Genomic DNA, 27409 nt, shown 5'->3' on the forward strand with positions numbered 1-27409 from the left:
TCGAATCTGTCTTTGAAGGCTTATGGTGTCTGTCGAATGTATAAAGAAGATTCGACGGAGCTAGTATATAGCATACTTTGTGTGAACTTTAGAACCCTATTAAAGTCTATGGGACTCCAACGTTCAAAACAAAAGTCCTGTATGGCTGAACTCCAATGTAAAAATGCATATAAACGCAAGGGAGAAGGCCTTCAAAAAATCCAAGGTTGAGGGATCATCATCAGCATTCAGACTTTATAAAGAATGCAACAGGAAATGTAAGGGTGCAATAAGGACGGCTAAGATAGAACATGAAAGACACACAGCGGAGGAGAGCAAAAAAAAAATCCCAAGAAATTCTTTAAGTATGTAAACAGTAAAAAAAAGGGGAGGACAGACCATATTGGCCCCATAAAAAATGAGAAAGGACATCTGGTTACAAAGGCTGGGGAGATGGCGAAGGTATTGAATTTATTTTTCTCCTCAGTCTTCACAAATTTAACCAAAACTGCAGTGTTTATCCTCGTGACACATCACAGGAAGCACCTCCATGGTAAAACGGTAATTCTCATTCTACAAGAATCTGGTCCAGCCGCACCTGGAATATGCTGTCCAGTTCTGGTCGCCAGTCCTCAGGCAGGATGTACTGGAAATGGAGCGAGTACAAAAAAGGGCAACAAAGCTAATAAAGGGTCTGGAGGATATTAGTTATAAGGAAAGGTTGCGAGCACTGAACTTATTCTCTCTGGTGAAGAGGCGCTTGAGAGGGGATATGATTTCAATATATGAATACCGTACTGGTGACCCCACAAGAGGGATACAACTTTTTCACAGAAGGGAGTTTAACAAGACACGTGGCCACTCATTAATATTAGAAGAAAAGAGGTTTAACCTTAAACTACGTAGAGGGTTCTAGTGTAAGAGCGGCAGGGATATGGAATTCCCTTCCACAGGCAATGTTCTCAGTGGGGGGCCATCGATAGTTTCAAGAAACTATTAGAGAAGCACCTGAACGACCGCAACATACAGGGATATACACTGTAATACTGACATATCACACACATAAGTTGGACTTGATAGACTTGTGTCTTTTTTTGACCTTACCTACTATGGTAACTATCCAATTAATGACCACCCTATAGCAGACTTACTGGTACAGGGCGGCCCTTCTGTACAGAATCATTATATAATGTCCGCTGGCACCTGCCCATCGTCAGGAAGGCACACAGGATGAAGCTCTGACTATGTAAACAAGGTAGAGCTCTGTTCTGACAGAGAGGAAGTGATAGATTTTCTTTCCCTGCAGAATCCATCACATCCCTTAGTGAAAGCACCACACACAGTACACAAAAACACTGGTTAGGCACACATTTAACCCTTTGATCACCCTAGGTGTTTAATCCCTTCCCAGCCAGTGTGATTAGTACAGTGACAGTGCATATGTTTAGCTCTGGTCAATGTATTGGTGTCACTGGTTCCCATAAGTGTCAGTTTATGATTGTCCGCCACAATATCACAGTCCTGCTAGAAGTCGCAGATCACCGCCATTACTAAATTCCAGTGTATATATACCATAGTTTGTAGACCTAGTTTATATAACTTTTGCACAAACCAATCAATCTAAGCTTAAGCTTACAAACATATGTAGCAGAATTTATGAAGAAATTCGTTTTTTTTTTTAAACTTTATTGGATATTTTATAGCAGAAAGTAGTAAAAAATATATATTTTTTTCAAAATTGTAGGTCTTTTTTTGTTTTATAGTGCTAAAAACAAAACAAAAAAAACGCAGTGGCGATCAAATACCATCAAAAGAAAGCTCTATTTGTGGGGGAAATTTTACATAATTTTATTTTTGGGTACAGCGTTGCATGACTGCATAATTGTCGGTTAAAGTAACGCAGTGCCGTATCGCAAAGAATGATCGCATCTGGTGAGAATCTACAGCTATATAGTTATAAGGAAAACTGCCGTATTACCTTTGTTAACCAGTTAGAGACCGTCCACCGTAGACATACTGTGGTAGGGAGGCCACTCTGTGCCAGAGCACTTGGTATGTGATCTGACACTTCCAGGTCTGGGGAGCGCACGTGTGCTGCCGGTGACCTGCTCCCACTGTGATTGGACACAGCAGGAGCAAATCATTTCATCTGCTGGAACCCGCCGATCATTCTTGAGAAAGGCAGACCTACGGTCTGCCTATGTAAACCAGGCAGATCGCCGTTGTGCTGATCCTGTATTCCTGCCAAGCAGAAACACGGATCTTTACATTGCCCCAGTCAAAGCACCTCCCCCACAGTGAGTAGGCACACCCAGGGAACACATTTAACCCTTCCCAGCCAGTGTCTTTAGTACAGAAACAGTGCATATTTGTTAGCACTGCTCACTGTATTACTGTCACTGGTCCCCAAAAAGTGTCAGGTGTCCAATTTGTCTGCCAACAATATTGCAGTCCCGCTGATCGCCGCCATTACTAGTAAAAAAAAAAATATATATATATAGCATAGTTTGTAGATGTTACAACTTTTGCGCAAAACAATCAATATACACTTATTTGTTTTTGTTTTGTTGTTTTTAACCAAAAATATGTAGCGGAATGCATATTGGCCTAAATTGATGAAGAAATTTAGATTTTTTTTTTGTTTTACATTTTTTTTTTTTTTTTTATTGGATGTGATTTAGAGCTGAAAGTAAAAAATATAATTTATTATTTTTTCATAATTGTATGACTTTTTTGTAAATGGCGCAAAAAATAAAAACCGCAGAGGTGATCAAATACCACCAAAAGAAAGCTCTGTTTGTGGGGGGGGTAAAAAAAAGGACATCAGGTTCATTTGACCGCACAATTGGCACTTAAAGTGGCGTATTGTAAAAAATAGCCTGGTCGTGAAGGGGGTAAAACCTTCCAGGGCGGAAGTGGTTAATCAAGTGCAGACTTGAGCTAATGTCTGTTGCCCTCTGAAACAGAAACTGCACAGGCTGGTTAGAAAGACCTGTAACAAGGTCTACCTACTCTGTTAGCAGGCTGCATACTACTTCTGGCACAGCTTTAATACACAGCAACTTCTGTGCTGTCCTTTTGACAGTTCAGAAAAGCCAGCAAGTCCGGGGGAAGGGGGATGGGGAGCAACAGCCAGGGAGAAGAACACAAAATGCTACATACACGCTTTTTATACTCTTCTATACTCTGATTACGTTTTTGTTTTTTTTGTTTGTTTTTTGCAATGTGCCTTAATGTTACTTTTTATGCAAGACCGTTTATTTCGCCCCTCAAAGTTTGCTTTACATTGAACTGATGCCAGTTTCTTTGTGCAGAGTAATTCACTGATAAAGGTGGACACACCCATGTACTGTTCATAGTCCTGTGCAATTCAAAGTGAAGAAAGATAGCCAAGTCCACTTTGGCAGGAGGCAATGGAATTTTCCAGGCTGATAATGACTGAACTCTTCATATCCACATGCTGACCGCCTAACTGGGAAAATACGTCATTGCTTTGACGTTTAATACCGGGGTTATGGCTGCTGCTAGATGCTATAACCCTGGAATAATTTTTTTTCCTCAGGCACCAGTCTTTTTGGATAAAAGAGAGAAGTGTGACCCGGCCTTGTCCACTGTAAAAGGCCTCAATCCCTGGCTATATAGAATAAAAACAAGCGAAAAAGAATGGGACTCTAACCAGTACCCGGCCGGCTCACGTCTATTTACGGGGGGGCAGAATGGCACACCTGCACGAAACCCAGTACGGGGTTTAATTTAAGAGCCGCCTGAGGGCACACACCCGCTGCACGGTCAGTGCCCCGATGCGCGCCATCACCGCCTGCCAATGTGCGATCGCATGAGCGCCAGCGCGGGGATTTGGGTGTGTAAACGCAAAAATCCCTGTGCTGTCAGAGAGGAGACTTGCAGTTTGTTCCTACTAAGTAGGAACAGCGATATGTCTCCTCTCCTACTCAGTCCTATCCCCATACAGTAAGAACACACACTGATGGAACACACATTTAACCCCTTGATCGCCCCCAGTGTTAACCCCTTCCCTGCCAGTGACATTTACACTGTATAAATGTCACTGGTCCCAAAAAAAAGTGACAAGAGTCCGATCTGTCTGCTGTAATGTCACAATACCACTAGAAATCGCAAATCCGCGCCAAAAAAATAAAAATAGTAAAAATGGCATAAATCTTTCACATAGTCTGTAGACGCTATAACTTTTGTGCAAACCAATCGATATACGCTTATTGCGTTTTTCTTTTATTTTTTTTTATTTTACCAAAAATATGTAGAAGAATACATATCAGCCTAAACTGATGAAGAAATAGTTTTTTTTTAAAACATTTTTGGGGATATTTATTATACCAAAAAGTAAAAAAAAAAAAAATATATATATATATATTATATATATAATTTCAAATAAAAACCAAAGAGGTGATGAAATGACACCAAAACAAAGCTCTCTTTGTGGGGAAAAAAGGACGCAAATTTTGTTTGGGTACAGTATTGCAGCTATAGGTCTCATTTAAAGTCCCATTCTTTTTCCTTCGTTTTTATTTTGTATAAAAGTGGATCACTTATATATAATCGTTCTCCCCCCATCCATTCTTGGTCTTACCTGGGCAGTCGGTAACTCCAGGAACTGATCCAGCACTGGGGGTGGCTGAGCACAGAGATAAGCGAAGGAAAAATGGCCTCTGATCATCCCTATGGCCTAGGACAGGAATATGCAATTAGCGGACCTCCAGCTGTTGCAGAACTACAAGTCCCATGATGCATAGCAAGACTCTGACAGCCACAAGCATGACACCCACGGGCAGAGGCATGATGAGACTTGTAGTTTTGCAACAGCTGGAGGTCCGCTAATTGCATATCCCTGGCCTAGGAAGACTGGAGCAATGTCATGATGTTATTTTCTGTCCCAATTTTTTATAATTTTTTTTTTTTTAACGTAAAAGATCAAAAAAAAATCCTTTCTGTAGCAACAAAAGTAATCAGAATTTTTTTTTTTTTTTTTAAGAAACTATGTAAAAATAAAAAAAATTGGCATATATATTATTATTATTCAGTAACAACTTGCCTACCGGGAATTAGTGCTCGGACTAACACACTTAGACCGAATTTTAATGGTTTACGGAATGTCGAGCAAAATGGTCGGCCCTAACTCATGTTCACTTCATCAAATCTGGCCCTCTTTGAAAAAAGTTTGGACACCCCTGCTCTAGGGCTAAAGAAAAAAAAAAAATATATATATATAAAATATATACACACATATAAAATGTTTGTGGGTTATAAATAATTTTCTAGCAATAAATACCAATTATTACATGTGAACAAAAAGTGCCAGAAAAGGCCCGAACTGGATGTGGGTAAAGATATGAAATATTAGCCATTGGATTTACAAATACTTTAAAACAAATCTGTACTAAGATAAAGTTGGTCTGATCATTGGAGGACCATGATATCCCCCTATCAAACAGGCTACCTTGACCTGACCAGGTGACCAGCTGACCCCTAATGGAGACTTTTTATGACCCCCTGAGACCTATTGGTAGCTACTACATTCTAAGGACTTTTCTCAATGGGCAAATTAAGTATGCTTTTAGATGTCAGAGATGCTTCATAGGTGAATATGACCACATCAACCTACTTCCAACCTCTATCCTATTCCTGTTGGCTTGGACTGTATGCCAAAGATGAGAGCACCACAAGTCTTAGCAAGTCACAACTTTTTTCATGATGGGTCTAGCGTGTTTCAGGGGCGCACAATTCCTTCATCAGGGCTTATGCTGGCAGTGATGGGTGACAATACCAGACAATAACTGAAAGAAATGAAGAATAGTATAATGCTGGTTAAACTTGCCAGTCTGTCAGATTGGCAACCTGGATCAATTATTCTATTCTGTTCTTGCAATGATTGTTGCAGTTACTCTTCAGTGTTCTTCCCCATCACTGACCGCATAAACCCTGATGAAGGGGGTGTTTTGAGTCCCGCAAACGTGTTGGCTTTTTCTTCTGCTTGTCATTTAAAAATAAGTTTTTCTAGACTTATTCTAAGGGATGTATTAGAGTAAAAATTTAATTTGTTATCATTTGTATTTTCACATGGTAGCTCGCAAGATTCAGTTTGTTTTTAAAAAATTAAATTGCGTAGCTTTTCATTTATTGAAGCTGCGTGTAAATTAATTTTGTGTGATTGCTAAAATGTTCTCAGACTATACCCTCTGCAGGATAAGGCCTCATGCACACGAGACGCAGTTAAACGCGCGTTCAGATGCAGTTGGACAGTTTTTTCAACTGCACCTGAACTCATTCAATGTTATCCTATGTGTCCATGCACACAGTCTCGTTTTTTTCCGTTTATATGCAGTTGCGTTTAATCTCGTTTTTCCAGAAGCAAAAAAATGCATTCAGAAACAAAAATTTCTGCGTTTCAGACGCAAAACGCGGCAAAACGCGGTAAAACGCGGCAAAACGCCGCTACCGCGTTTAGCCGCGTTTGCGTTTATATGCGTTTTTAAAGGTGACCTTTTTTTTTTTTTTTTTGTTTAATAAATGTTTATTAAAGATAAACAACAAACATATACTGTTAAATCCACATACAGCACCCAGTCCCATAAACCAGGGGACAGGATTAGTAATTAGCATCAGAGCATCTTAGGGCAAACACAGTAAAGCAATAACGGAAGTGCCAGTGAAGAAAAACAAACAAAAAAAAACACAAAAACAAAACCGAAAAGCATTCAAGAGATAATGAGCAAAGTACACAGCTCTGATTCAAGGACCAGGTATCATGTTGTCTATCACAGAAACTGAGAGATAACAGAAAAAGGCAAGAGAGTGTAAAAAGGGGGGGGGGGGGGGGAAGAGAAGGAGAGGAGGGTCAAGGAGGGGAGAAAGAGGGTGGGGGTACGGTGGCTCGCGTGGTGGCATGTAGAAACTTAGTTTGCGCTGCTCAGTGGGGCTGCGCTAAGATATCTGCGTAAAATGTAGTGGAGGTAAATTCTTTCCAACAAGACCAAGTCAAGAGGGTTTTTTGCGAGGAATTCTTATTGGCATGAGTGATGTCCTCCATGAGGTAAACTGCCTCGATTTTACGCATCCAACTTTTCAGTGACGGAGTCTTTGATTGGCCCCACAGGGCAGGTATCAGTGCCTTAGCTGTGTTCAGCAGGTGTGGGATGATAGAGCGTTTGTATCGGCCCACAGGGTCTATAGTAGCATGGAAGAGAATGGCCCAGGGTTCATCGGGGAGGAGGGTGCCAGAAATACGTTGAATAATCTGGATGACATTCGACCAGAACGGCTTGATAACGGGGCATGACCACCATATGTGTGCATGAGTGGCCCGGAACCCACAATTCCTCCAGCATAACGGGGAGTTGTCAGGAAACATCCTGTGTAACTTCACAGGGGTGTAGTGCCATCTGGTGAGCAATTTGTAGTTAACCTCAGCTATTTGTGAGGCGATGGATGAGACCTGGGTTAGTTGTAGCACCTTCCGTTTTTGTAGGTCAGTGAGGTTGGTACCTAAATCTTTCTCCCATGAGGCCAGAAAGGACGGGAATGAGTTGTGGAGGAGACTATTGAGGGCCTTATAGAACAAAGAAATGCAATGCAAGGGAGGATCCTTGGGGTAAAACACCACCTCAATTTCATTTAAAGTCTCGGAGTCTCTCAGTGGTCGGGGCAGGGCCCGCAGGAAACACTGTAATTGAACGTACCTCCACTTGTCCAGGAATGTAATCGGCTTGGTGCCGAGTATTTCTGACAAAGGTTTAGGGGCATTGTTCCGGAGGACCTGGTGCAGCATCAGGGACCCATCCGAGGACCAGGCATGAAAGCCTGGATCTAGTAGACCCGGTAGAAAATATCGTTGGTGGAGAAGTGGCATTAGAGGGGAGTTGTAAGACCAGGAGAACCGCTTGTGTAAGTAGTCCCAAACAGCAAAGGTGGAGGAAGTGAGTGAGGAGGTTTCAGTACCAAGATGTCTGTGAACACGAGGGATCCACGGTGCAACTCTGAGGTCTGCCCCAGATAAAAAGTGTTCCATGGCCACCCACAGCTTGGTGTTAACCGCGTACTTCCAATTTGCTATCCTGGTGAGTATAATTGCATGGTAATACATCCTAAAGTTCGGTAGAGCCAGGCCCCCAGCATCTTTGGCACGGTATAAAACGTCCCTAGATACCCTGGGATGGCTGTTCCTCCAAACATAGCGGGAGATCATGGTCTGTAGTGTTGTAAAAAAACCTATGGGTACCCCCATGGGGATCATTTGGAATAGGAATAAGACTCTGGGCAATATGTTCATTTTAACAACGTTAACCCTCCCTAGCCAGGAGTGTGAAAGGTTCTTCCATTTTCTCAGGTCCTCTCTGATATTGTTGAGTAGTGGGAGGTAGTTATATCGAAAAAGGGAGTGAATATTTGGTGTAAGGTTGATTCCTAGATATTTCATATGACGCTGAACCCATGTAAAAGGGAAGAGGGGCCGCAGTAGATCTGCTTCCCGTCTGGGGAGATTAATGTTTAGAATTTCCGATTTCGAAAAGTTAATTTTAAAATTGGAGAGGGTTTGGTAGGTAGAGAGGGCCGACATCAGATTAGGCAGGGAAATATGGGGCTTCTGGACAAAAAATAAAATATCGTCAGCATACGCTGCATATTTATGGGTCGTGGGACCTACCTGAACCCCATGGATATTAATGTTATGCCTAATTGTGGACAGGAAGGGTTCGAGGGTGAGAGCAAATAGGAGCGGGGATAGGGGGCAGCCCTGTCTGGTCCCATTGTGCAGAGAGAATGAGTCACTCAGAGAGCCATTTATGCGGACACGCGCTGTAGGAGTGGAGTAAAGTGAGGTTATGCGGTAGAACATTTTAGGGCCAAGACCTAGGTGATGCAGGGTCGTCTTGAGGTAATCCCAGTCCACCCTATCGAATGCCTTTTCTGCATCCGTAGAAACAAGTAGGGTGGGCTGGGAGCACCGTCGGACATACTGAATCAGGGAAATTGTCCGGAGGGAATTATCCCTGGCTTCTCTACCAGGTATGAAGCCAGTCTGATCCTTGGAAATCCAGCTAGGTATTAGGGGAAGTAGCCGATTAGCCAGGACCTTGGAGTATAGCTTGACATCCACATTAAGGAGGGAGATCGGCCGGTAGCTGCTGCATGCTGTGGGGTCTTTACCTGGTTTAGGTATGACTGTTATGTGGGCCGCGAGAGATTCCGTGCGCAGACAGGAGTTGCGAGATATAGAATTGGCGTAAGCCGTGAGATGGGGGAGTAGGATATCACGAAACGTGTTGTAATAGCAGACAGTGTACCCATCAGGACCAGGGGCCTTTCCCGTGGGGGACGACTTCAGAGCCGCCCGGAATTCCTCTACCGTAAGGTCCTCTTCTAGGGCCTGAAGTGCGGAAGCAGGTAACACGGGCAGATTGGCCTCTCTTAAATATGCCTGTATGCGATTGCGTTTTTCCCCCGGAGCGTGCGAGGCCGTTGAGCCCTGTACATTATACAAATCAGCATAGTAATCGCGAAACGCCGCGGCTATGTGGGGAGTAGCATGCACCAAAGTGCCATTGGGAAGTTTTAGTTTGGGGATGAAAGACCTGGTTTGTGTCGCCTTGAGGGATCTTGCCAGTCTCCTCCCGGGTTTATTTCCCCACTCATACATAGACTGAGCGAGGCGTCGGAATTTCCTGTTTGTGTCTAGGTCAAGGAGGGTTTTCAATTCCTCCCGTTTCAGGGTGAGGGCTTGTAAATGAGCCATGTGTAGGGTAAGTTTATGCTGCTTGTCCAACTCTGCAATCTGACCAATGACCTGCTCAATCTGCCAACCACGCTCCCTCTTCTTCCTAGAGCCCAGTTCGATGAGTCGTCCCCGCATGGCAGCCTTGTGAGCTTCCCACACAACCGAGGGGGGGGACTCAGGAGAAGTATTTTCTGCGAAATACTGTTTCATGTGTGAGACTAACTCAGAAACGTCAGCCTCGGTAGAGAGGAGAGAGTCATTGAGCTTCCAATTATTGGAGCGTTGTGCTAAGGAGGGCATGGTCAGGCACATTGATACCGGCGCATGGTCAGATATAGTGGCTGTACCTATATGTGCGGACTGCAGAAGTTGGAGATGGTGGTGATCTAAAAAAATATTGTCAATGCGCGAGTACACCTTTTTTTTTTTTTTTTTACATTAAAAATCTCAAAAATGATTGCAAATGATGAAAAACCATTAGAAAAATATTTTAAACAATTGCAATTGCAAGTGGACAATCCACAACTTGTGGCAAGTGACGTGGCAAGTGGACAATCCACAACTTGTGGCAAGTGACATGGCAGGTGGCAAGTGATGTGGCAAGTGGACAATCCACAACTTGTGGCAAGTGACGTGGCAGGAGAAGTGGCAAGTGACGTGGAAAGTGGACAATAGACAACTTGTGGCAGGTGACGTGGCAAGTGACCTGGCAGGTGACGCGGCAAGTGACTTGGCAGGTGACGTGGCAAGTGGAAAATCAACAACTTGTGGCAGGTGACTGGCATGTGACGTGGCAAGTGGACAATCCATAACTTGTGGCAGGTGACGTGGCAAGTGACGTGGCAAGTGGACAATCCACTTGTGGCAGGGGATGTGGCAAGTGACGTGGCAAGTGGACAATCCACTTGTGGCAGGTGATGTGGCAAGTGACGTGGCGAGTGGACAATCCACAACTTGTGTCAGGTGACGTGGCAAGTGGACAATCCACAACTTGTGGCAGGTGATGGGGCAAGTGATGTGGCAAGTGGACAATCCACTTGTGGCAGGGGATGTGGCAAGTGACGTGGCGAGTGGACAATCCACAACTTGTGTCAGGTGACGTGGCAAGTGGACAATCCACAACTTGTGGCAGGTGATGTGGCAAGTGATGTGGCAAGTGGACAATCCACTTGTGGCAGGTGACGTGGCAGGGGACGTGGCAAGGGACGTGGCAAGTGGACAATCCACAACTTGTGGCAGGTGATGTGGCTGGTGACGTGGCAAGTGGACAATCCACATCTTGTGGCAGGTGACGTGGCAGGTGACGTGGAAAGTGGTGTGGCAAGTGGACAATCCACAACTTGTGGCAGATGGCATGGCAGGTGACGTGGAAAGTGGACAATCCACATCTTGTGGCAAGTGACGTGGCAGGTGATGTGGCAAGTGACGTGGCAAGTGGACAGTCCACAACTTGTGGCAGGTGACGTGGCAGGTGATGTGGCAAGTGATGTGGCAGGTGATGTGACAAGTGGACAATCCACTTGTGGCAGGTGACGTGGCAGGGGACGTGGCAAGGGACGTGGCAAGTGGACAATCCACAACTTGTGGCAGGTGATGTGGCTGGTGACGTGGCAAGTGGACAATCCACATCTTGTGGCAGGTGACGTGGCAGGTGACGTGGAAAGTGGTGTGGCAAGTGGACAATCCACAACTTGTGGCAGATGGCATGGCAGGTGACGTGGAAAGTGGACAATCCACATCTTGTGGCAAGTGACGTGGCAGGTGATGTGGCAAGTGACGTGGCAAGTGGACAGTCCACAACTTGTGGCAGGTGACGTGGCAGGTGATGTGGCAAGTGATGTGGCAGGTGATGTGACAAGTGGACAATCCACTTGTGGCAGGTGACGTGGCAGGGGACGTGGCAAGGGACGTGGCAAGTGGACAATCCACAACTTGTGGCAGGTGATGTGGCTGGTGACGTGGCAAGTGGACAATCCACATCTTGTGGCAGGTGACGTGGCAGGTGACGTGGAAAGTGGTGTGGCAAGTGGACAATCCACAACTTGTGGCAGATGGCATGGCAGGTGACGTGGAAAGTGGACAATCCACATCTTGTGGCAAGTGACGTGGCAGGTGATGTGGCAAGTGACGTGGCAAGTGGACAGTCCACAACTTGTGGCAGGTGACGTGGCAGGTGATGTGGCAAGTGATGTGGCAGGTGATGTGACAAGTGGACAATCCACATCTTGTAGCAAGTGACGTGGCAGCTGACGTGGCAAGTGACGTGGCAGGTGACGTGGCAAGTGACATGGCAAGTGGACAATCCACATCTTGTGGCAAGTGACGTGGCAGCTGACGTGGCAAGTGACGTGGCAGGTGAAGTGGCAAGTGACATGGCAAGTGGACAATCCACATCTCGTGGCAAGTGACGTGGCAGGTGATGTGGCAAGTGATGTGGCAAGTGACGTGGAAAGTGGACAATCCACAACTTGTGGCAGGTGACGTGGCAGGTGATGTGACAAGTGACGTGGCAGCTGACGTGGCAAGTGACGTGGCAAGTGGACAATCCAAAACTTGTGGCAGGTGACGTGGCAAGTGACGTGGCAGGTGACGTGGCAAGTGATGTGGCAAGTGGACAATCCACAGCTTGTGGCAAGTGACGTGGCAAGTGGACAATCCACAACTTGTGGCAGGTGACGTGGCAGGTGACGTGGCAAGTGAACAATCCACAACTTGTGGCAGGTGACGTGGCAGGTGAAGTGGCAAGTGACGCGGCAAGTAGACAATCCACAACTTGTGGCAGGTGATGTGGCAAGTGACGTGGCAGGTGATGTGGCAAGTCACGTGGCAAGTGGACAATCCACAACTTGTGGCAGGTGATGTGGCTGGTGACGTGGCAAGTGGACAATCCACAGCTTGTGGCAGGTGGCATGGCAGATGACGTGGAAAGTGGACAATCCACATCTTGTGGCAAGTGACGTGGCAGCTGACGTGGCAAGTGACGTGGCAAGTGGACAATCCAAAACTTGTGGCAGGTGACGTGGCAAGTGACGTGGCAGGTGACGTGGCAGGTGACGTGGCAAGTGATGTGGCAAGTGGACAATCCACAGCTTGTGGCAAGTGACGTGGCAAGTGGACAATCCACAACTTGTGGCAGGTGACGTGGCAGGTGACGTGGCAAGTGAACAATCCACAACTTGTGGCAGGTGACGTGGCAAGTGGACAATCCACAACTTGTGGCAGGTGATGTGGCAAGTGATGTGGCAAGTGGACAATCCACTTGTGGCAGGTGACGTGGCAGGGGACGTGGCAAGGGACGTGGCAAGTGGACAATCCACAACTTGTGGCAGGTGATGTGACTGGTGACGTGGCAAGTGGACAATCCACAGCTTGTGGCAGGTGGCATGGCAGATGACGTGGAAAGTGGACAATTCACATCTCGTGGCAAGTGACGTGGCAGGTGATGTGGCAAGTGACGTGGCAAGTGGACAATCCACAATTTGTGGCAGGTGACGTGGCAGGTGATGTGGCAAGTGGACAATCCCCAACTTGTGGCAAGTGACGTGGCAAGTGGACAATCCACAACTTGTGGCAGGTGCCGTGGCAAGTGACACGGCAAATGCAAGTGTACAACTGCTCTCTATGCTGCTGCTGCTCACTCTGATCAAAATAGCAGAAATAGTTAAAAAAAATGCTTTGAGAGCTTGGGGAGGGTCTACATGATGTTATCTTTATAAACGCGTTTAAACGCAAACGCGTCTAAACGCGTCTAAACGCGGCATGCAAACGTGGCAAAACGCGCGTTTCTAAACGCGCGTTTCAGCTTTTTTTTAACAGAGGTTTCATCTGCGTCTCGTGTGCATGAGGCCTAAATGTTCATTGAAAAAAAAAACGATGTGAATGAGGATAACACTGCAATATGGCTAAAAGATGGACTGAGGAGCTTACTTATTTCCATGATACACCACACCATCTAGTGGCCATACTGTGCTATTTCCCCCATTTCACGCTGTATTTTTCAATGCATAACATTCATCTGCAGCCTAAGAACATTCTATTTTGCTCCTTGCACAGAATTCATTTACATGCAGTTTCAATAGATAACTGCTATTTATTTTTATTTTTTTCTATAAATACACCCCTAAGACCCCTTTCACACCAGAAGATCAATTGGGTCCACCTGTTTGTTTTTCAGACGGGACCCCATCAGACCACCCATTATTCTTTATGGGGCGGCAGATGTTTGCAGACATGTCTGCTTTCACCCGCTAGCATCCGATCCAATCCAGTCGGCTAAAAACCGATGGTTGGGGATTCGTTCCCCCATCCATCTGGCAGATCGGATGGAAATGGACAGGCAGCCTGGTTCCATTCAGCTGCCCCCTATAGAACAGCGGGCTATGTCCGTGTCCATGTCCACACTGCATAGAGGAGTGGACACGGACCTGTTATCTGCCTGCTCATCAGGGATCAACTGAGAGATCCCCTGCTGAGCAAGGTGATCTGCTTGGGCGGATTTATCTGCAAGGGGTCTTCGACTTGTGGTATTTTCATCCTAAGCTGCATACCCTCCAGGCTACAGGGCCACCTCCAAGAGTGGAATTTTTAGATATGATTTCTTGCATTTCGGCTCCTCGGTGACACATCCTTTGTCCTTCCCACTTGCAAGGGGAGAAAAGTAGGCCTGGAGTGAACACAAGCCCGTAGTAGTCAATTTTAGGTTATTTAAGAAAGGAACTTTTCAGCTATGCAATTTTCCCTTCTCTTTTATTGTAGGGCAGAGGAATATGGGCCGGTTTGTCGACTAAACTTTTTGCACCGCGTGGCGATCTTCTCTACGGATCCCGAATCTGTGAAGGTGAGAAGTCAGCTGCCCTTCTTCATCTAACAAGGAAATGCACAATGACTTTCTTTCTTTTTTTTTTTTTCCTGTGTATTGAGAGCCATAATCTCGGGTTCGGGTCACAGTAAATATTGCTAAATGGAATCATCAATCCCAGCATAAATCATACCTCATGTTGCTCTTTTGTCTGCAGATCCCCTGATATTCTGGTTTTAGTTGTGGCTTTGTATCATGCGATACTTCCCTTTTGTAGTCTTTCAGACTCTGTAAATGATGTAACTTCCTTCACAGCTTTGCTGGTGGGTGGGATTGAATACATCCTAATTATCATTCAATCCCAACCAGTCATACCTACAGGAGGAATCCAAACCTCCCAAGTCCCGCCTCACAGGTCACAGCATTATTCAAGAAGGAAACGCCTTCATACACAGCCTGTTCTGAAAGCTAGCTGTGCTGCTGCTGGGTAGGATTAAATGGTTCACAATTGATATCCAATCCTGCCCAGTGAAATATGCTGACAAGTGTGTACAAAGAGGGTCCCACCACTTAGATCACGCTCTCTGTGAAATTAATTCATTTACATATGAAGGCAACACCTTCAGACTAACCTCCCATAGCCCTTCCCCTGCAGTCTTGCAGAAGGCCATTATTCTTTGGCATGCTGCAAGACAGGACACAGGAGGAGGTATGACACATTTACACCTTTCACCACCCACATGAAGGCCCAAAAAACACCCACAGTAACACTAGGATGCACCCACATCAGCTCCCACAGCTGGTACAAGAGAATCCCATAGCCCACCCTGAAGGCTCAAAGCATCATGAGCCATGTAATATCAGGGCTGGAAAAGAAGCAAACAGAAGGTCAGAGAACTTAGAAATTCTGCCAGGAGGAGGTGTGACATCAGACACAGAAACCTGCTGTATACAGCTAAAGGAGGTAAGTTACACATAAACCGACGGTGGGGTTGTGCTTCATTTGCACACACCATGCATCTGTGATTTTGGGGGAGGAAAAGCTTGAGTTCTTCTTCTTTAAAGGGGTTGTAAGGCAGAAGGTTTTTTAGATGAAAAGCCTTGTGTGTGCAGCAGCCCCCCTAACACTTACCTGCGGTCCTTCTCTGTCCAGCGATGTCCACGAGTGTCTGAGCTGTTCGGGATTGTCCCTCCTGATTGGCTGTGACATAGCAGCAGCAACATTGGCTGCCACTGCTGTCAATCAAAGTCAGCTAGCCAACCTGGGGATAGAGAGGGCGGGGCCGGGTCAGGGCTCCGTGTCTAAATAGACACAGGGAGTTGCGACTCGGCTCGGGTGCCCCCCCCCCATAGCAAGCTGCTTGCTGTTGGGGCACTGAATAGGAGGGAGGGGCCAGGAGCACAGAAGAGGATCTGGGCTGCTCTGTGCAAATCCACCACAAGAAAGCAGGTAAGTTTAACATTAGGGATGAGCCGAACACCCCCCCCCGGTTTGGTTCGCACCAGAACCTGCGAACGGACCGAAAATTAACGCAAACATTAGAACCCCATTAAAGTCTATGGGCCTCGAACGTTCAAAATCAAAAGTGCTAATTTTAAAGGCTAATATGCAAGTTGTTGTCCTAAAAAGGGTTTGAGGACCCTGCTCCTGCCCCAGGGGACATGTATCAAGGAACACTGATTTTAATGACTCTTAAAGTGAAAAAATATCGTGCCTGGGGGGTGTCTATAGTATGCCTGTGAAGTGGCACGTGCTTTCCGTGTTTAGAACAGTCCCTGCACAAAATGACATTTCTAACAGAAAAAAAAGTCATTCAAAACTGCTTGCGTTTTTAATGTAATGTCTGGTCCCGGCAATATGGATGAAAATCATTGAGAAAAACGGCATGGGTACCCCACCGCCCATTACCAGCCCCTTTGGGTCTTGTACAGATATTAAGGGGAACCCTGTACCCAAATAAAAAAAAGGAAAAGCGTGGGGCCCCCAGGCCCTATATACTCAGGACAGCAGTATACAGGCGGTACAAACAAGACAGGGACTGTGTAGGTTTGTTGTTAAGTAGACTCTGTTTGTAATTTTGAACTGGTAAATTTTTAAAGTGTAGCTCCAGTCAAAAAATCTATTTTTAAGCTTTTGGAAAACATAGGGAAGTGTCATCACCCCTGTAACTTTTTTTTCCGTCTGTGCACCTCTTCAGAAGATTTCACCTCCCTTTCTGTCCCAATGACCAATGTTTTTAGAAAATGTGGGTTTTTTAGTAAAACAAGGATTGGGATAAAGCATCAGTGGAGAGGACACATGTTTTTCCCATATCAAATCTTACAGGAGAGAATTTCCCTTCCTAGGGGTAGATTTCATCTTGCTTCCTGTTGTCTCCTTCCATTTGCAAGTAGGAGACATTTGTAAATTGGATGTTTGAAAGTAGGGGCCTGTCCTATATGTGCTGCAGAAATTTGGGCCTAAGGTGTTGCCACAACACTGCAAGCCCTCAATGTGACTCTTTGTGGGCGCTGGAGCGCCCTGCTGTGAACTATTATATCAAGAATTGTAATTGCACGCCATTGTTGAACAGTGGTAGAAAAATTGGGCCTTTGGTGGTGGTGGTGCTGGCGCCATAACACTAAGTCCTTACAGTTACTCTTGGTGGGCGCTGAAATGGGCCCTGCTGTGAAATATTATATCAAGAATTGTAATTACATGCACCTGTTGAACAGGGGCACAAAAATTGGGCCTTAGGCACTGGCGCCACAACACTGCAACACCTCACAGAAACTCTAGTTGAAGAGCAGGAATGAGTCCTGCTGCAAAGTATTGGATCAAAAATTTTAATTACATGCACCTGTTAAACAGGGGCTGCAAAAATTGGGCCTTAGCCGCTGGTGCCACAACACTGCAAACCCTCACAGATATTGTAGTTGAGCGCAGCAACGAGCCCTACTGCAAAGGCCGTCAGTGCATCAGGTGTATTCAATTTTCAGTGATTTGCACCATAGTTGGTAGACTCTATAACTTTCACAGAGACTAAATAATCTCCACTAATTTGGGTTATTTTTACCAAAGAGATGTAGCCATATAAATTTTGGCCAAAATTTATGAACAAAAATGACTTATTTGCAAAATTTTATCATAGAAACTAAAAAAAAGTTTTTCGTTTTTTTTTTTTTTTTTTGCTCTTTTTTCACTTATGCCGCAAAAAATAAAAAACCCAGTGGTGATTAAATACCACCAAAAGAAATCTCTATATGTATGAAAAAAATTATAAACATTTTGTTTGGGTACAGTGTTGCATGACTGAGTAATTGGCATTCAAAGTGTGAGAGCACTGAAAGCTAAAAATTGGTCTGGGAAGGAAGGGTGTATAAATTGAAGTTGTTAAGCCTGATGGCACTGACTGGCAGTCAAAGGTAAATAGCACCTACCTCTGTCTCCACTACCAAGAGCCATTAAGGGGGATTTCTGTATTGCAGTGCACTCATGTAATTACTAGAGGAAGAGAACACAAACTGTTGCAAACTGACAGTTTCTACACAAGTTTAGCAAAGCCCAGATAGGCAATTGCAAAAAGTTGATTTCACATTTAGAGGGATTCTGAATGCCTTCTTTGTTCACAGTCCTGATTTGAGATATGCCACACTTTATTCTTTAAACTGTGACACTTTGGGGGTTATTTACGAAAGGCAAATAGACTTTGCACTGCAAGTGCAGTCGCTCTAAATCTAAGGGGCAGATCTGAAATGAGTGGAAGCTCTGCTGATTTTATCATCCAATCATGTGCAAGCTAAAATGCTGTTTTTTATTGTCCTTGCATGTCCCCCTCGGATCTACAGTGACTTTACTTCCAAGTGCACTTTCAGTGCAAAGTGCATTTTTCTTTAGTAAATAACCCCCTTTGTGCGCTTATAGTCAGTTTTCCACCCACATGCACTTCCTTTCCAAGTTATATCCAGGCTTAGCTACTTCCCATTTTCTCTTCTTGACATGATTTTGTCCAGAGTAATAGACTTCATCTGATCAATATATAACTGGAGTCTCTTTTTCGGGAATAATTCACTGTAATCTCTGTGCAGGAGTATCTGATGTCACCGGATTACCCCAAAGACCCAAACACCTACGATCGTCTTTTTTATCTTTTCAATAAGAGGTAAGTCAGCATTGCACAATAGTGCATAACACACTAGAGACATAGATAGAAAACTATGGAGATCCCTCTCCAAATGGTGGAGTTTAGTTGTGTCCAGTGAAGGGTACTGTTAATATTACATCATACAAAGACATTGTAGACAATTGTGCTCTTCATTCCTCATGGTAAGTTTGAAGTCCTTTTTCTGTTCCAGCATGACTGTGGCCCTGTGTACAAAGCCAGCTCCATAAAGACATGGTGTGACCAGTTTGGTATGGAGGAACTCAGTTGTCCTGTACAAGTAGAGTTGCCACCTCATCCCTTTAAACCCGAACACCTTTGAATTACACAGGTTCTGGGGCAAATTGAATGCAGCTAAGGCACCGAGTTTAATTACCACCTTAATCAGCCACAGAACCTGTGTAATTAATGTGTGTTCGGGTTTAAAGGGATGAGGTGGCAACCATATGTACAAGTCCTGACCTCAACCCTACTGAGCACCTTTGGGGTGAATTGGAATGCTGAGGGCGAGCCAGGTCTTCACGTCTAACATCAGTACTTCCCACAAATGAGCACAGATTCCAAAAGATATTTCAAAATCTTGTGGAAAGCCTTTCCAGAAGAAAAGAGGATGTTATAGCTTCAAAAGATGAAGGCGGAAAATCCCATATTTATGGCTATGGTTTTGGAATGGGATGTCCAACAACTTCAAATAGGTGTGATGGACAAACATTTGGCCATATAGTGTACATAAAATATTTTCCTCTATTTTCATAAATTCCCCAATGATCTTATAGTTAGAATATTTTCAAGATAACCTGGCAGTTTGATGTTCATGATTATTGAATCCACCTACACGGTTTCATTATTTCCAAGGCCTGATGAACAGGTGGAGTTACAGCCTACAAAATGTGTTGATTTTGCAAACAACTTATCATTGGAATAAATTTGGACTTGAATATTAGGTTGTAGTACCTTGCAAATTTCAACCAAAACTGAGCAGCAATCTAGAGTGGACAGTATCCAACAATATACTGTCCACTCTAGATTGCTGCTTAGTTTTGGTTGAAATTTGCAAGGTACTACAACCTAATATTCAAGTCCAAATTTATTTCAATGATAAGTTGTTTGCAAAGTCAACACATTTTGGAGACTATAACTCCACCTGTTCATCAGGCCTTGGAAATAATGAAACCGTGTAGGTGGATTCAATAATCATCTATAGTTGGATGTTATCTGAAATGGCCGTTGAGTCCACATACACAATTTCATTAGTCCATTTTTTCCCAAACCCTGAGGAAGGGGTCGGGAATACATATCCCAAACTTTGTTTGATTTGCAAACAATTTGTCATTGGAATGAACTTGTATTTGGACTTGAATAATACAGTGGGCTACTTCAATTCTAAATTCACTTTTCTCTAACAAAACCCAAAGTCATCATGGAAGCCCTTCAGTATGAAGAAGCCACCAGCCCAATATTCAGATTCTGTACATTTAAAATATTGCTGTACTATTGGATGCCAACAATAGTATAAAGAACACGTATATGACAGGGGTAGGCAACCTGAGGCCCTCCAGCTGTTGTGGAATTACACTTCCCATAAGGAATTGCAAGGCTGGCAGTTACAATTACTCCCAGGGGAATAACGGGACTTGTAGTTCTGCAACAGCTGGAGGGCCCCTGGTTGCCTACCCCTGATGTACAGGGTCCTCAGGTTTTCGGCACCTCTTATCCACATTCCCAAGTATCTCCCAGAGAATGACTGACAGTCAGAGATGTATCCAACTTGTAGATAAATTTGTGTATTCCTGAGACTTGTATCTTTCTCCCAACTTGCCCACACATGTGTGGTGAAAGCTCAATTCTTGTTCCTCTATTCCACTCCAGCACCATGGGGTGCCATTTGCACTCTCCCAGGGTCCTGCGAGGACCCAACTCGCTTTGCTGTGGATTAGTGCCATCAGTTGCCATGGTGCTGGCAGGCCAGTCTCCAACATAATTACAACAAATGGCGATATAGGGCCGGGATAAATAGCATAATTTGTTGCTATTGTGTTAGTGGCTGGCCTGTCCCCCTGCTGATCAGGGCAGGTGGTATTCAGGCTTCCCTTATAGCATTCAAGATAAGGCAGAAGTCCACCTCCTCCAGATCTGCTCCACCTCCCCCCCCCCCCCTCTACCATGTTGTGGGGGCCAAAGGGTAGGGATCTGATGTGCAAAGGGAACTGTGCGATGTCGGTGTGACTGGGGGACTCTGATGGAGCAGCCAAAAGGTGGGGATCTGATGTGCAGGGGGTACTGTGTGACTGGGTGTCTCTATGATGGAGCAATTGTGTAATTGCTGGGCTTTATGATTAAGGACTGTGTGTTTAGTGGGCTTTGTGTTTGGAGGACTCTGATACGATGGTGGGCTCCCATGTACAGGGAAGTCTCTGATGTGAAAAAGAGCTTCTGATGTTAGGGTCATTAATGAGGTTGTGTGCATCGTCCCAGACTTGGGTTTCCTGTTGAGAAGTAGCATTTACATTTTAGACTGGGTTGCCTCAATATTTTGCATACTTTGAAGGGTTGCTGCAATTGAAAAAAAGGTTGAGGAACACTGGCCTATTCAATGACGTTTTACATGTAAAAGCTACTGATTTTCCATGTAGCTTGATTACTGCAAACAATGCTTAAAACAGCAGAATTCCTTTTTTATATTGTTAATCTATAGACCTCTTATGGCTGGGCATTTGATATTAGAGGGTGGTTGGATGTGCAGGCATTATCCAATCACCAGCATGTGAAGATTGCAAAAAATACAAAACAAAAAAAAACTAGCTGGAGCTTCATGTACAAGTTTATGTCAACAGAGGAGGGAGCTGAGACTTACCTGTGGGGAAACTACCTATTGTACCCCCCCCATGGACAGTCTGCTGAAGCATAGGCATAAAATGGTCATACAATCCAGCCAAACACCATCAAGATCAGTTAATGTTCATTCTATGCCTGTGGGTGCTTTTTCTTGGGGAATGTATCTTAGAAAATTGCATTGGAATGGACGAATATGCATTTAGTTCCAGCTGGTGCTGGGGCTATGATAGGTAAAGGTGAAATGGGGAGTATAAAAACCCCTCAGGTATCCTGAAGAGTTGGTTCTTAATACAACATCGTTGAGGTGATTGTAGCCATATTAGTGCAATTGTGACAGAGAAAAATGAGTACTGTCCATGATACTTTTTTTATTTGCACGAACATACAATTTTTCAGGACAAGCTTTCGGGGGGGCGGGGCGGGGCCCTCCTTCAGTACTGCTTGGACCTTGAAGAAGGGGACATACCCCGAAAGCTTGTCCTGAAAAATTGTATGTGACTACAACATAGGAAACACCAACTACTATGACTGATGACAGTGTCACGTTTGCGTATTTACCAACCTTTTGGCAGCAAAACCTGGGACACTGTTAATGTCCAAGGTCCGTGTTTTGTCTGACCACTTTCCGTGTGGGTGTGCCTAAATCATCCCCACTTTATGGGTTGGTCCCATCCAGACCCTGTCCCTAAATATGCAGTGACTACTCATCAGGCCCACTTTATGGGTTGGTCCCACCCAGACACTGCCTCTAAGCATGTGGGAGGTTGTCCACTTGGGGCCTTGATCTGGGCCTTTTAATGGCTTTTAGGTTACTAAACGTGTAGTACATCGAATAAGGTTGATTATGTGATCCCAGGACATGCCTTGGGATACATACTTTATGGCCAGTGCAGGACAGTTGGTATGTATGTGTTATGCTATTACAAATGCTGAGGTACATATGTGTTCTCTCTGCTCTGCAGGTTCCTGGGCAAAGGGCTGCTGACCGATCCAGACCACCAGCACTGGTATAAACAGCGACGTATCATGAACCCTGCATTCAGCCACACGTGAGTCTAATCAAATGGAGGGCCTATAAATTCCACAGGACAAAGATGAGTGTTGATGTAGAATTTTATTTGTTCCTAAAAAAATGTTTACTTTTTCTGTAAATCTATACAACATCTTCTCTGTAATAATCCAAGAGTCCCAGGTTTTCATGCCATCACTTGTTATAGTCCTTCTGGCCTTCACATTTCTCCTGTGTGTTGGTGTGCAGGCTACTCATGCTGAGAACGGCCTTTTCTACCTTCTTTCCAGACACCGTAAACTGCTGAGAAATCAACTTATTATCTTACATAGATACACTTGATACACCAGAAATAAATCCCTATAGCTGGTTAATCAGTGACTTTTACAGCTTTAAAGAGGTTTATGCCACGAGAAAGTTAACACTATTTAAATAAAAACTATTTAAATTGAAAATATAGTCCTTGTATTAAATCTTATATCCAGCCAAAACTTTTTTTCTTATTTATTAAAGGTACTTATGTAGTTCATACAGGAAAACAGTCCTTCAAAATGTCCTTCAAAATGTAACAAAAAGGAAAAAATAACAAATAACAGGGTAAATGGGGACAGAAAAGTTTCCCGCAGCTAGTGTCCATGACAGCCCCCAACTCACATTATACATACACATAGGGCCAATTTACCTCCAAGCATGTCTTTTGAGCATGGGAGGAAACCAGAGTACCCAGAGGAAACCTACGCTGGCACAGGGAGCACATGCAAACTCCATGCAGGTAGTGCCATGTTTGTTATTTGAACCAACAACCCTAGTGCTGCTAGGCGGAAGTGCTAACTACTGTCCCCTCACTTCCTGAGTCAGTAATAACATCACTCAAAATAGAAGAGGGGAAAAGGGGGGGGGGGGAAATAAATAACCAGGTATACTCACTATAGGCATATAACCAATGCTATCAGAGCAAAAGTCAATAATAGATTTTCCACTTGTGTACAGGGTAGCAGTTCCTTACGAGGCAAACAGAGCTCCTATATGGAAATAAAACCCCATTAAATAGTTACTAGGCTTGAAATCCCAAGTAGACATGTGCAGTCCGAAAATTTGTACATTCGGAAGCATCCGAAATACGAATTTCTATGCTTCCAAATTGTACCAATCAGAGGTTTTCTTCTGCTGCTGAGTGAGGGTTGGGAAAATGACCTTTTTTTAATATGGGAGTGGGAGATTGGTACTGGTAGTCGATGGGAGATTCAGAATCGAACAAAATAAGGATGTTTGTTAATGTCGTTTTATCATTGTCATAATAATTACGATTATTCGTTATAATGAAGTTAAAAACCCAGTAAGTCAGCATAGCACAGGAATGGTGGGAGCCCCTCATAGCCTTTTCATTCAAATTTTTTATCTAGATACCCAACATGCCAAACTTGAAAATTACGCACACTTTTCGAATGGTGCCAAAAATCAATACTTAAAAATCTCCATAGGCGACACTTTAATTATTTTTTTTTTTTACAGGTTACATGTTTGGAGTTACAGAGGTCTAGTGCTAGAATTATTGCTCTCATTCTAACGTTCATGGTGATACCTCACATGTGTGATTTGAACGCCATTTACATATGCTAAATAAAGTCCTTATGCTGGTTAAATTCGTAAACTATGGGGGTTATTTACTAAAGGCAAATCCACTTTGCAATACAAGTGCACTTGTTAGTGCAGTCGCTGTAGATCTGAAGGAAAGTTCTGAAATGAGGGGAAACTCTGCTGATTTTATCATTCAATCATGTGCAAGCAAAAATGCTGTTTTTTTTATTATCCTTGCATGCCCCCCTCAGATCTACAGCGAGTGCACTTTCAAGTGCATATGTAGTGAAAAGTAGATTTGCCTTTAGTAAATAACCCCCTTTGAGAACTAATGAAGGTGCAATATATAATCAGAGAATGGTTTGGGTTCTATTCACTTACATGAGAATTGAATACGTAACTTGTGAATATGTAACCTGTGTGTATCTGGCTCCAATACTATCCAGTGCCTCAACGGTCACTGACCTCACCGCACGTCCCTGAAATCACCAGTACATTGTTCCTGGGGCCAGTAACGAAAATTGGGATATTTATACAGAATGTCAGATTTTTTGATTTTTTTTTTTCCTCTCAGGTATCTAATGCAGATGGTAGGAGTGTTTAATGAAAAAGCTGAGCAGCTGATGGAAAAACTGGAAGAGAAGGCGGATGGGAAGCAGCAAGTGAGCATGCATGCATTGATCAACTGTGTCACCCTGGACGTCATCACTAAGGTAAGTTCAAATACCAGAGGCCATCTCTCTGGGTAGATATGATCTGCCTCCTTCATCTCCTGAGGAACTACACATCTCGGCATGCTTTTAACAGCTGAAAGGGCATAGATCACCCAACCATTTATCTGAGCCCCCTTCACTTCATTCTGTTCTAGTGTTACTGTGGCCATTGTTAAGAGGTCACTTCTCCACTGACCACCAATCCAAGAGGTCTCTTCTCCACTGACCACCATAGTGTCTTGGGTGGGACGGAATCTCCAACCCTGTGTCCCAGGTTTTGTGGAGGATCAGCAGGGTGTGTGCTCAGGTGAGCACAGCCCTTATAATGAAGGTATAGGAATATCTCAGAGCTCCCAGATGGATACTACTCCACCCAAGGGAGACAGGAAGTCTCCAGGAGTCAGAGGCTGCAGGTGGCAGCGAGAGGACGTGTGTGTTTGCAAGAGACAGGTAACGGCCTGAGGACTAAGGCTAGAGTGAAGCTGTTGGCTTTGAAGAACCTATGGTCTGAGGACCAGCATAAAGAGCAAGGTGGACTAGTATTTTCAGTTGTGCATATCACCAAAAGAGAACCCCTGTGAGGGAAACATTATATGTTGGACTTTTACTTTGCTTTTGCCATTTTCAATAAATATGGGCTGCCATGCCCTCTAACATGGTTCCTGACTGCTGTGAGTCACCTGAAAACAAATCTACTGCTAGAGCTAATGGTCCCCCATGTTACAGGGGTCACTTCAACTATGACCACCAATGTAAGGGGTCACTTCTCCCCAGACCACCAATGTAAGTTGTCACTTCTTCCAATTTTTCTTTACTAAACCCCCTTTCACACCACACCGCTGATAGCGTCGGCGGTAAAACGCCGCTATTTCTAGAGGCGTTTTACGGCCGGATTTGCGGCGCATTTTGGCCGCTAGCGGGGCGCTTTTACCCCCCCGCTAGCGGCCGCGAAAGGGTTAAAAACCGCCGGCAATACGCCGCAATAGCGGTGTTTTGCCGGCGGCATTACAGCGCTGCCCCATTGATTTCAATGGGGAGCAGCGGTGGAGGAGCGGTAAACACACCGCTCCTTCACCGCTCCTTCACCGCTCCAAAAAAGCTGCTGGCAGGACTTTTTTCTGACGTCCTGCCAGCGCACCGCTGTAGTGTGAAAGCCCTCGGGGCTTTCACACTGCACACAATGGTGCAGCTTCTTTAGGGCGGATTGCAGGCGCTATTTCTAACGCTATAGCGCCTGCAAAACGCCCTGGTGTGAAAGGGGTGTTAAAGTCTTGCAATCAATAAGCATAAAATCAATACATATATAATATACATAAGTATGTACATATTTACATAACAATGTAAATAAATATAGCAAAATCTGCTCTCAAACAAAGAATTACTTTACAGCAAAAGCAAAACGCTAAATAGGTCCCTTCTCTGACCACCAATGTAAGGGGTCACTTCAACTTTGACTGAGAGCCCATTCACACAGGGGCAACACGACTTGTAGGCGACTTGAGTCAGGCAACTTGGACACGACTTGAGTTAAGATCACAGCGCGACTTGGGACGACTTCAAAACGACTTGTGATGACTTCAAGCCCGACTTGGGACGACTTACAAGTCGCCCCAGGCCAGGCGACTTTTGCCGATGCCAAGCAGAGAATGAGCTCAAGGGGGAACTCCACGGCAAATTTCTGAAAAAAATTTGGCGTGGGTTCCCCCTCCGAGAGCATACCAGGCCCTTAGGTCTGGTATGGATTCCAAGGGGAACCCCCTACGCCGAAAAAACGGCGTGGGGGTCCCCCCCAGATCCACACCAGACCCTTATCCGAGCACGCTACCCGGCCGGCCAGGAAAGGGGGTGGGGACGAGCGGGCGGCCCCCCCCCTCCTGAGCCGTACCAGGCCGCGTGCCCTCAACATGGGGGGGGTGCCTTGGGGGAGGGGGGGCGTGCGGCCCCCCCACCCCAAAGCACCTTGTCCCCATGTCGATGAGGACAAGGGCCTCTTCCCGACAACCCTGGCCGTTGGTTGTCGGGGTCTGCGGGCGGGGGGCTTATCGGAATCCGGGAGCCCCCTTTAATAAGGGGGCCCCCGGATACCGGCCCCCCACCCTATGTGAATGAGTATGGGGTACAATGTACCCCTACCCATTCACCTGTGGAAAAAAAGTACAAAAAAAAAACACAACACAGGGAAAAAATATTTTATTGCACAGCTCCGGGGGTCTTCCGTCTTCGGGGGTCTTCTCGCCGGACTCCTCCGCTATCTTCTTGTAGCTCTTTTACTAGCGGAGGAGCCCGGCATTCTTCCTCCCCGCCGCCGGCCTCTTCTCCCGACTTCGGGGGTCTTGTCCCCCTCTTCGGTTCTTCTGCCGGGCCACCGCGCCTTCTTATAGCTCTTTTACAGGCGGTGGCCCGGTCTTCTGTCGCCGCCGCCGCCGCCGCCGCCTTCCGTTCTTCTTCTTCTTCTTCTCCAGGAGATGTTGACACGACGCTCTCTCCGGCCACAATGCCAGGGACGCGCTCCGCTGCCACTTATATAGGGACAATGGGGCGGTGTCACATGGGTTGATGTCACATGGGTTGGTCACATGGGTTGATGTCACATGGTAAGGGGGCGGG

General features: G+C 45.1%; 1 protein-coding gene across 1 annotated transcript in view; it reads left to right on the forward strand.

Moving 5' to 3' along the window:
* LOC143942446 (cholesterol 24-hydroxylase-like) overlaps positions 1–27409 on the forward strand; it is an 84341-nt gene that overhangs the window by 11562 nt on the left and 45370 nt on the right. The window contains exons 3-6 of the mRNA XM_077463744.1: positions 14483–14564; positions 18594–18667; positions 22465–22551; positions 24664–24802. Coding sequence (XP_077319870.1) covers positions 14483–14564; positions 18594–18667; positions 22465–22551; positions 24664–24802 — 382 coding nt within the window. The remainder of the gene's footprint in view (positions 1–14482; positions 14565–18593; positions 18668–22464; positions 22552–24663; positions 24803–27409) is intronic.

Source organism: Lithobates pipiens, unplaced genomic scaffold, assembly GCF_037356315.1.
Source record: "Lithobates pipiens isolate NorthernLeopardFrog02 unplaced genomic scaffold, aLitPip1_a1.2 Scaffold_30, whole genome shotgun sequence".
Taxonomy (NCBI): domain Eukaryota; kingdom Metazoa; phylum Chordata; class Amphibia; order Anura; family Ranidae; genus Lithobates; species Lithobates pipiens.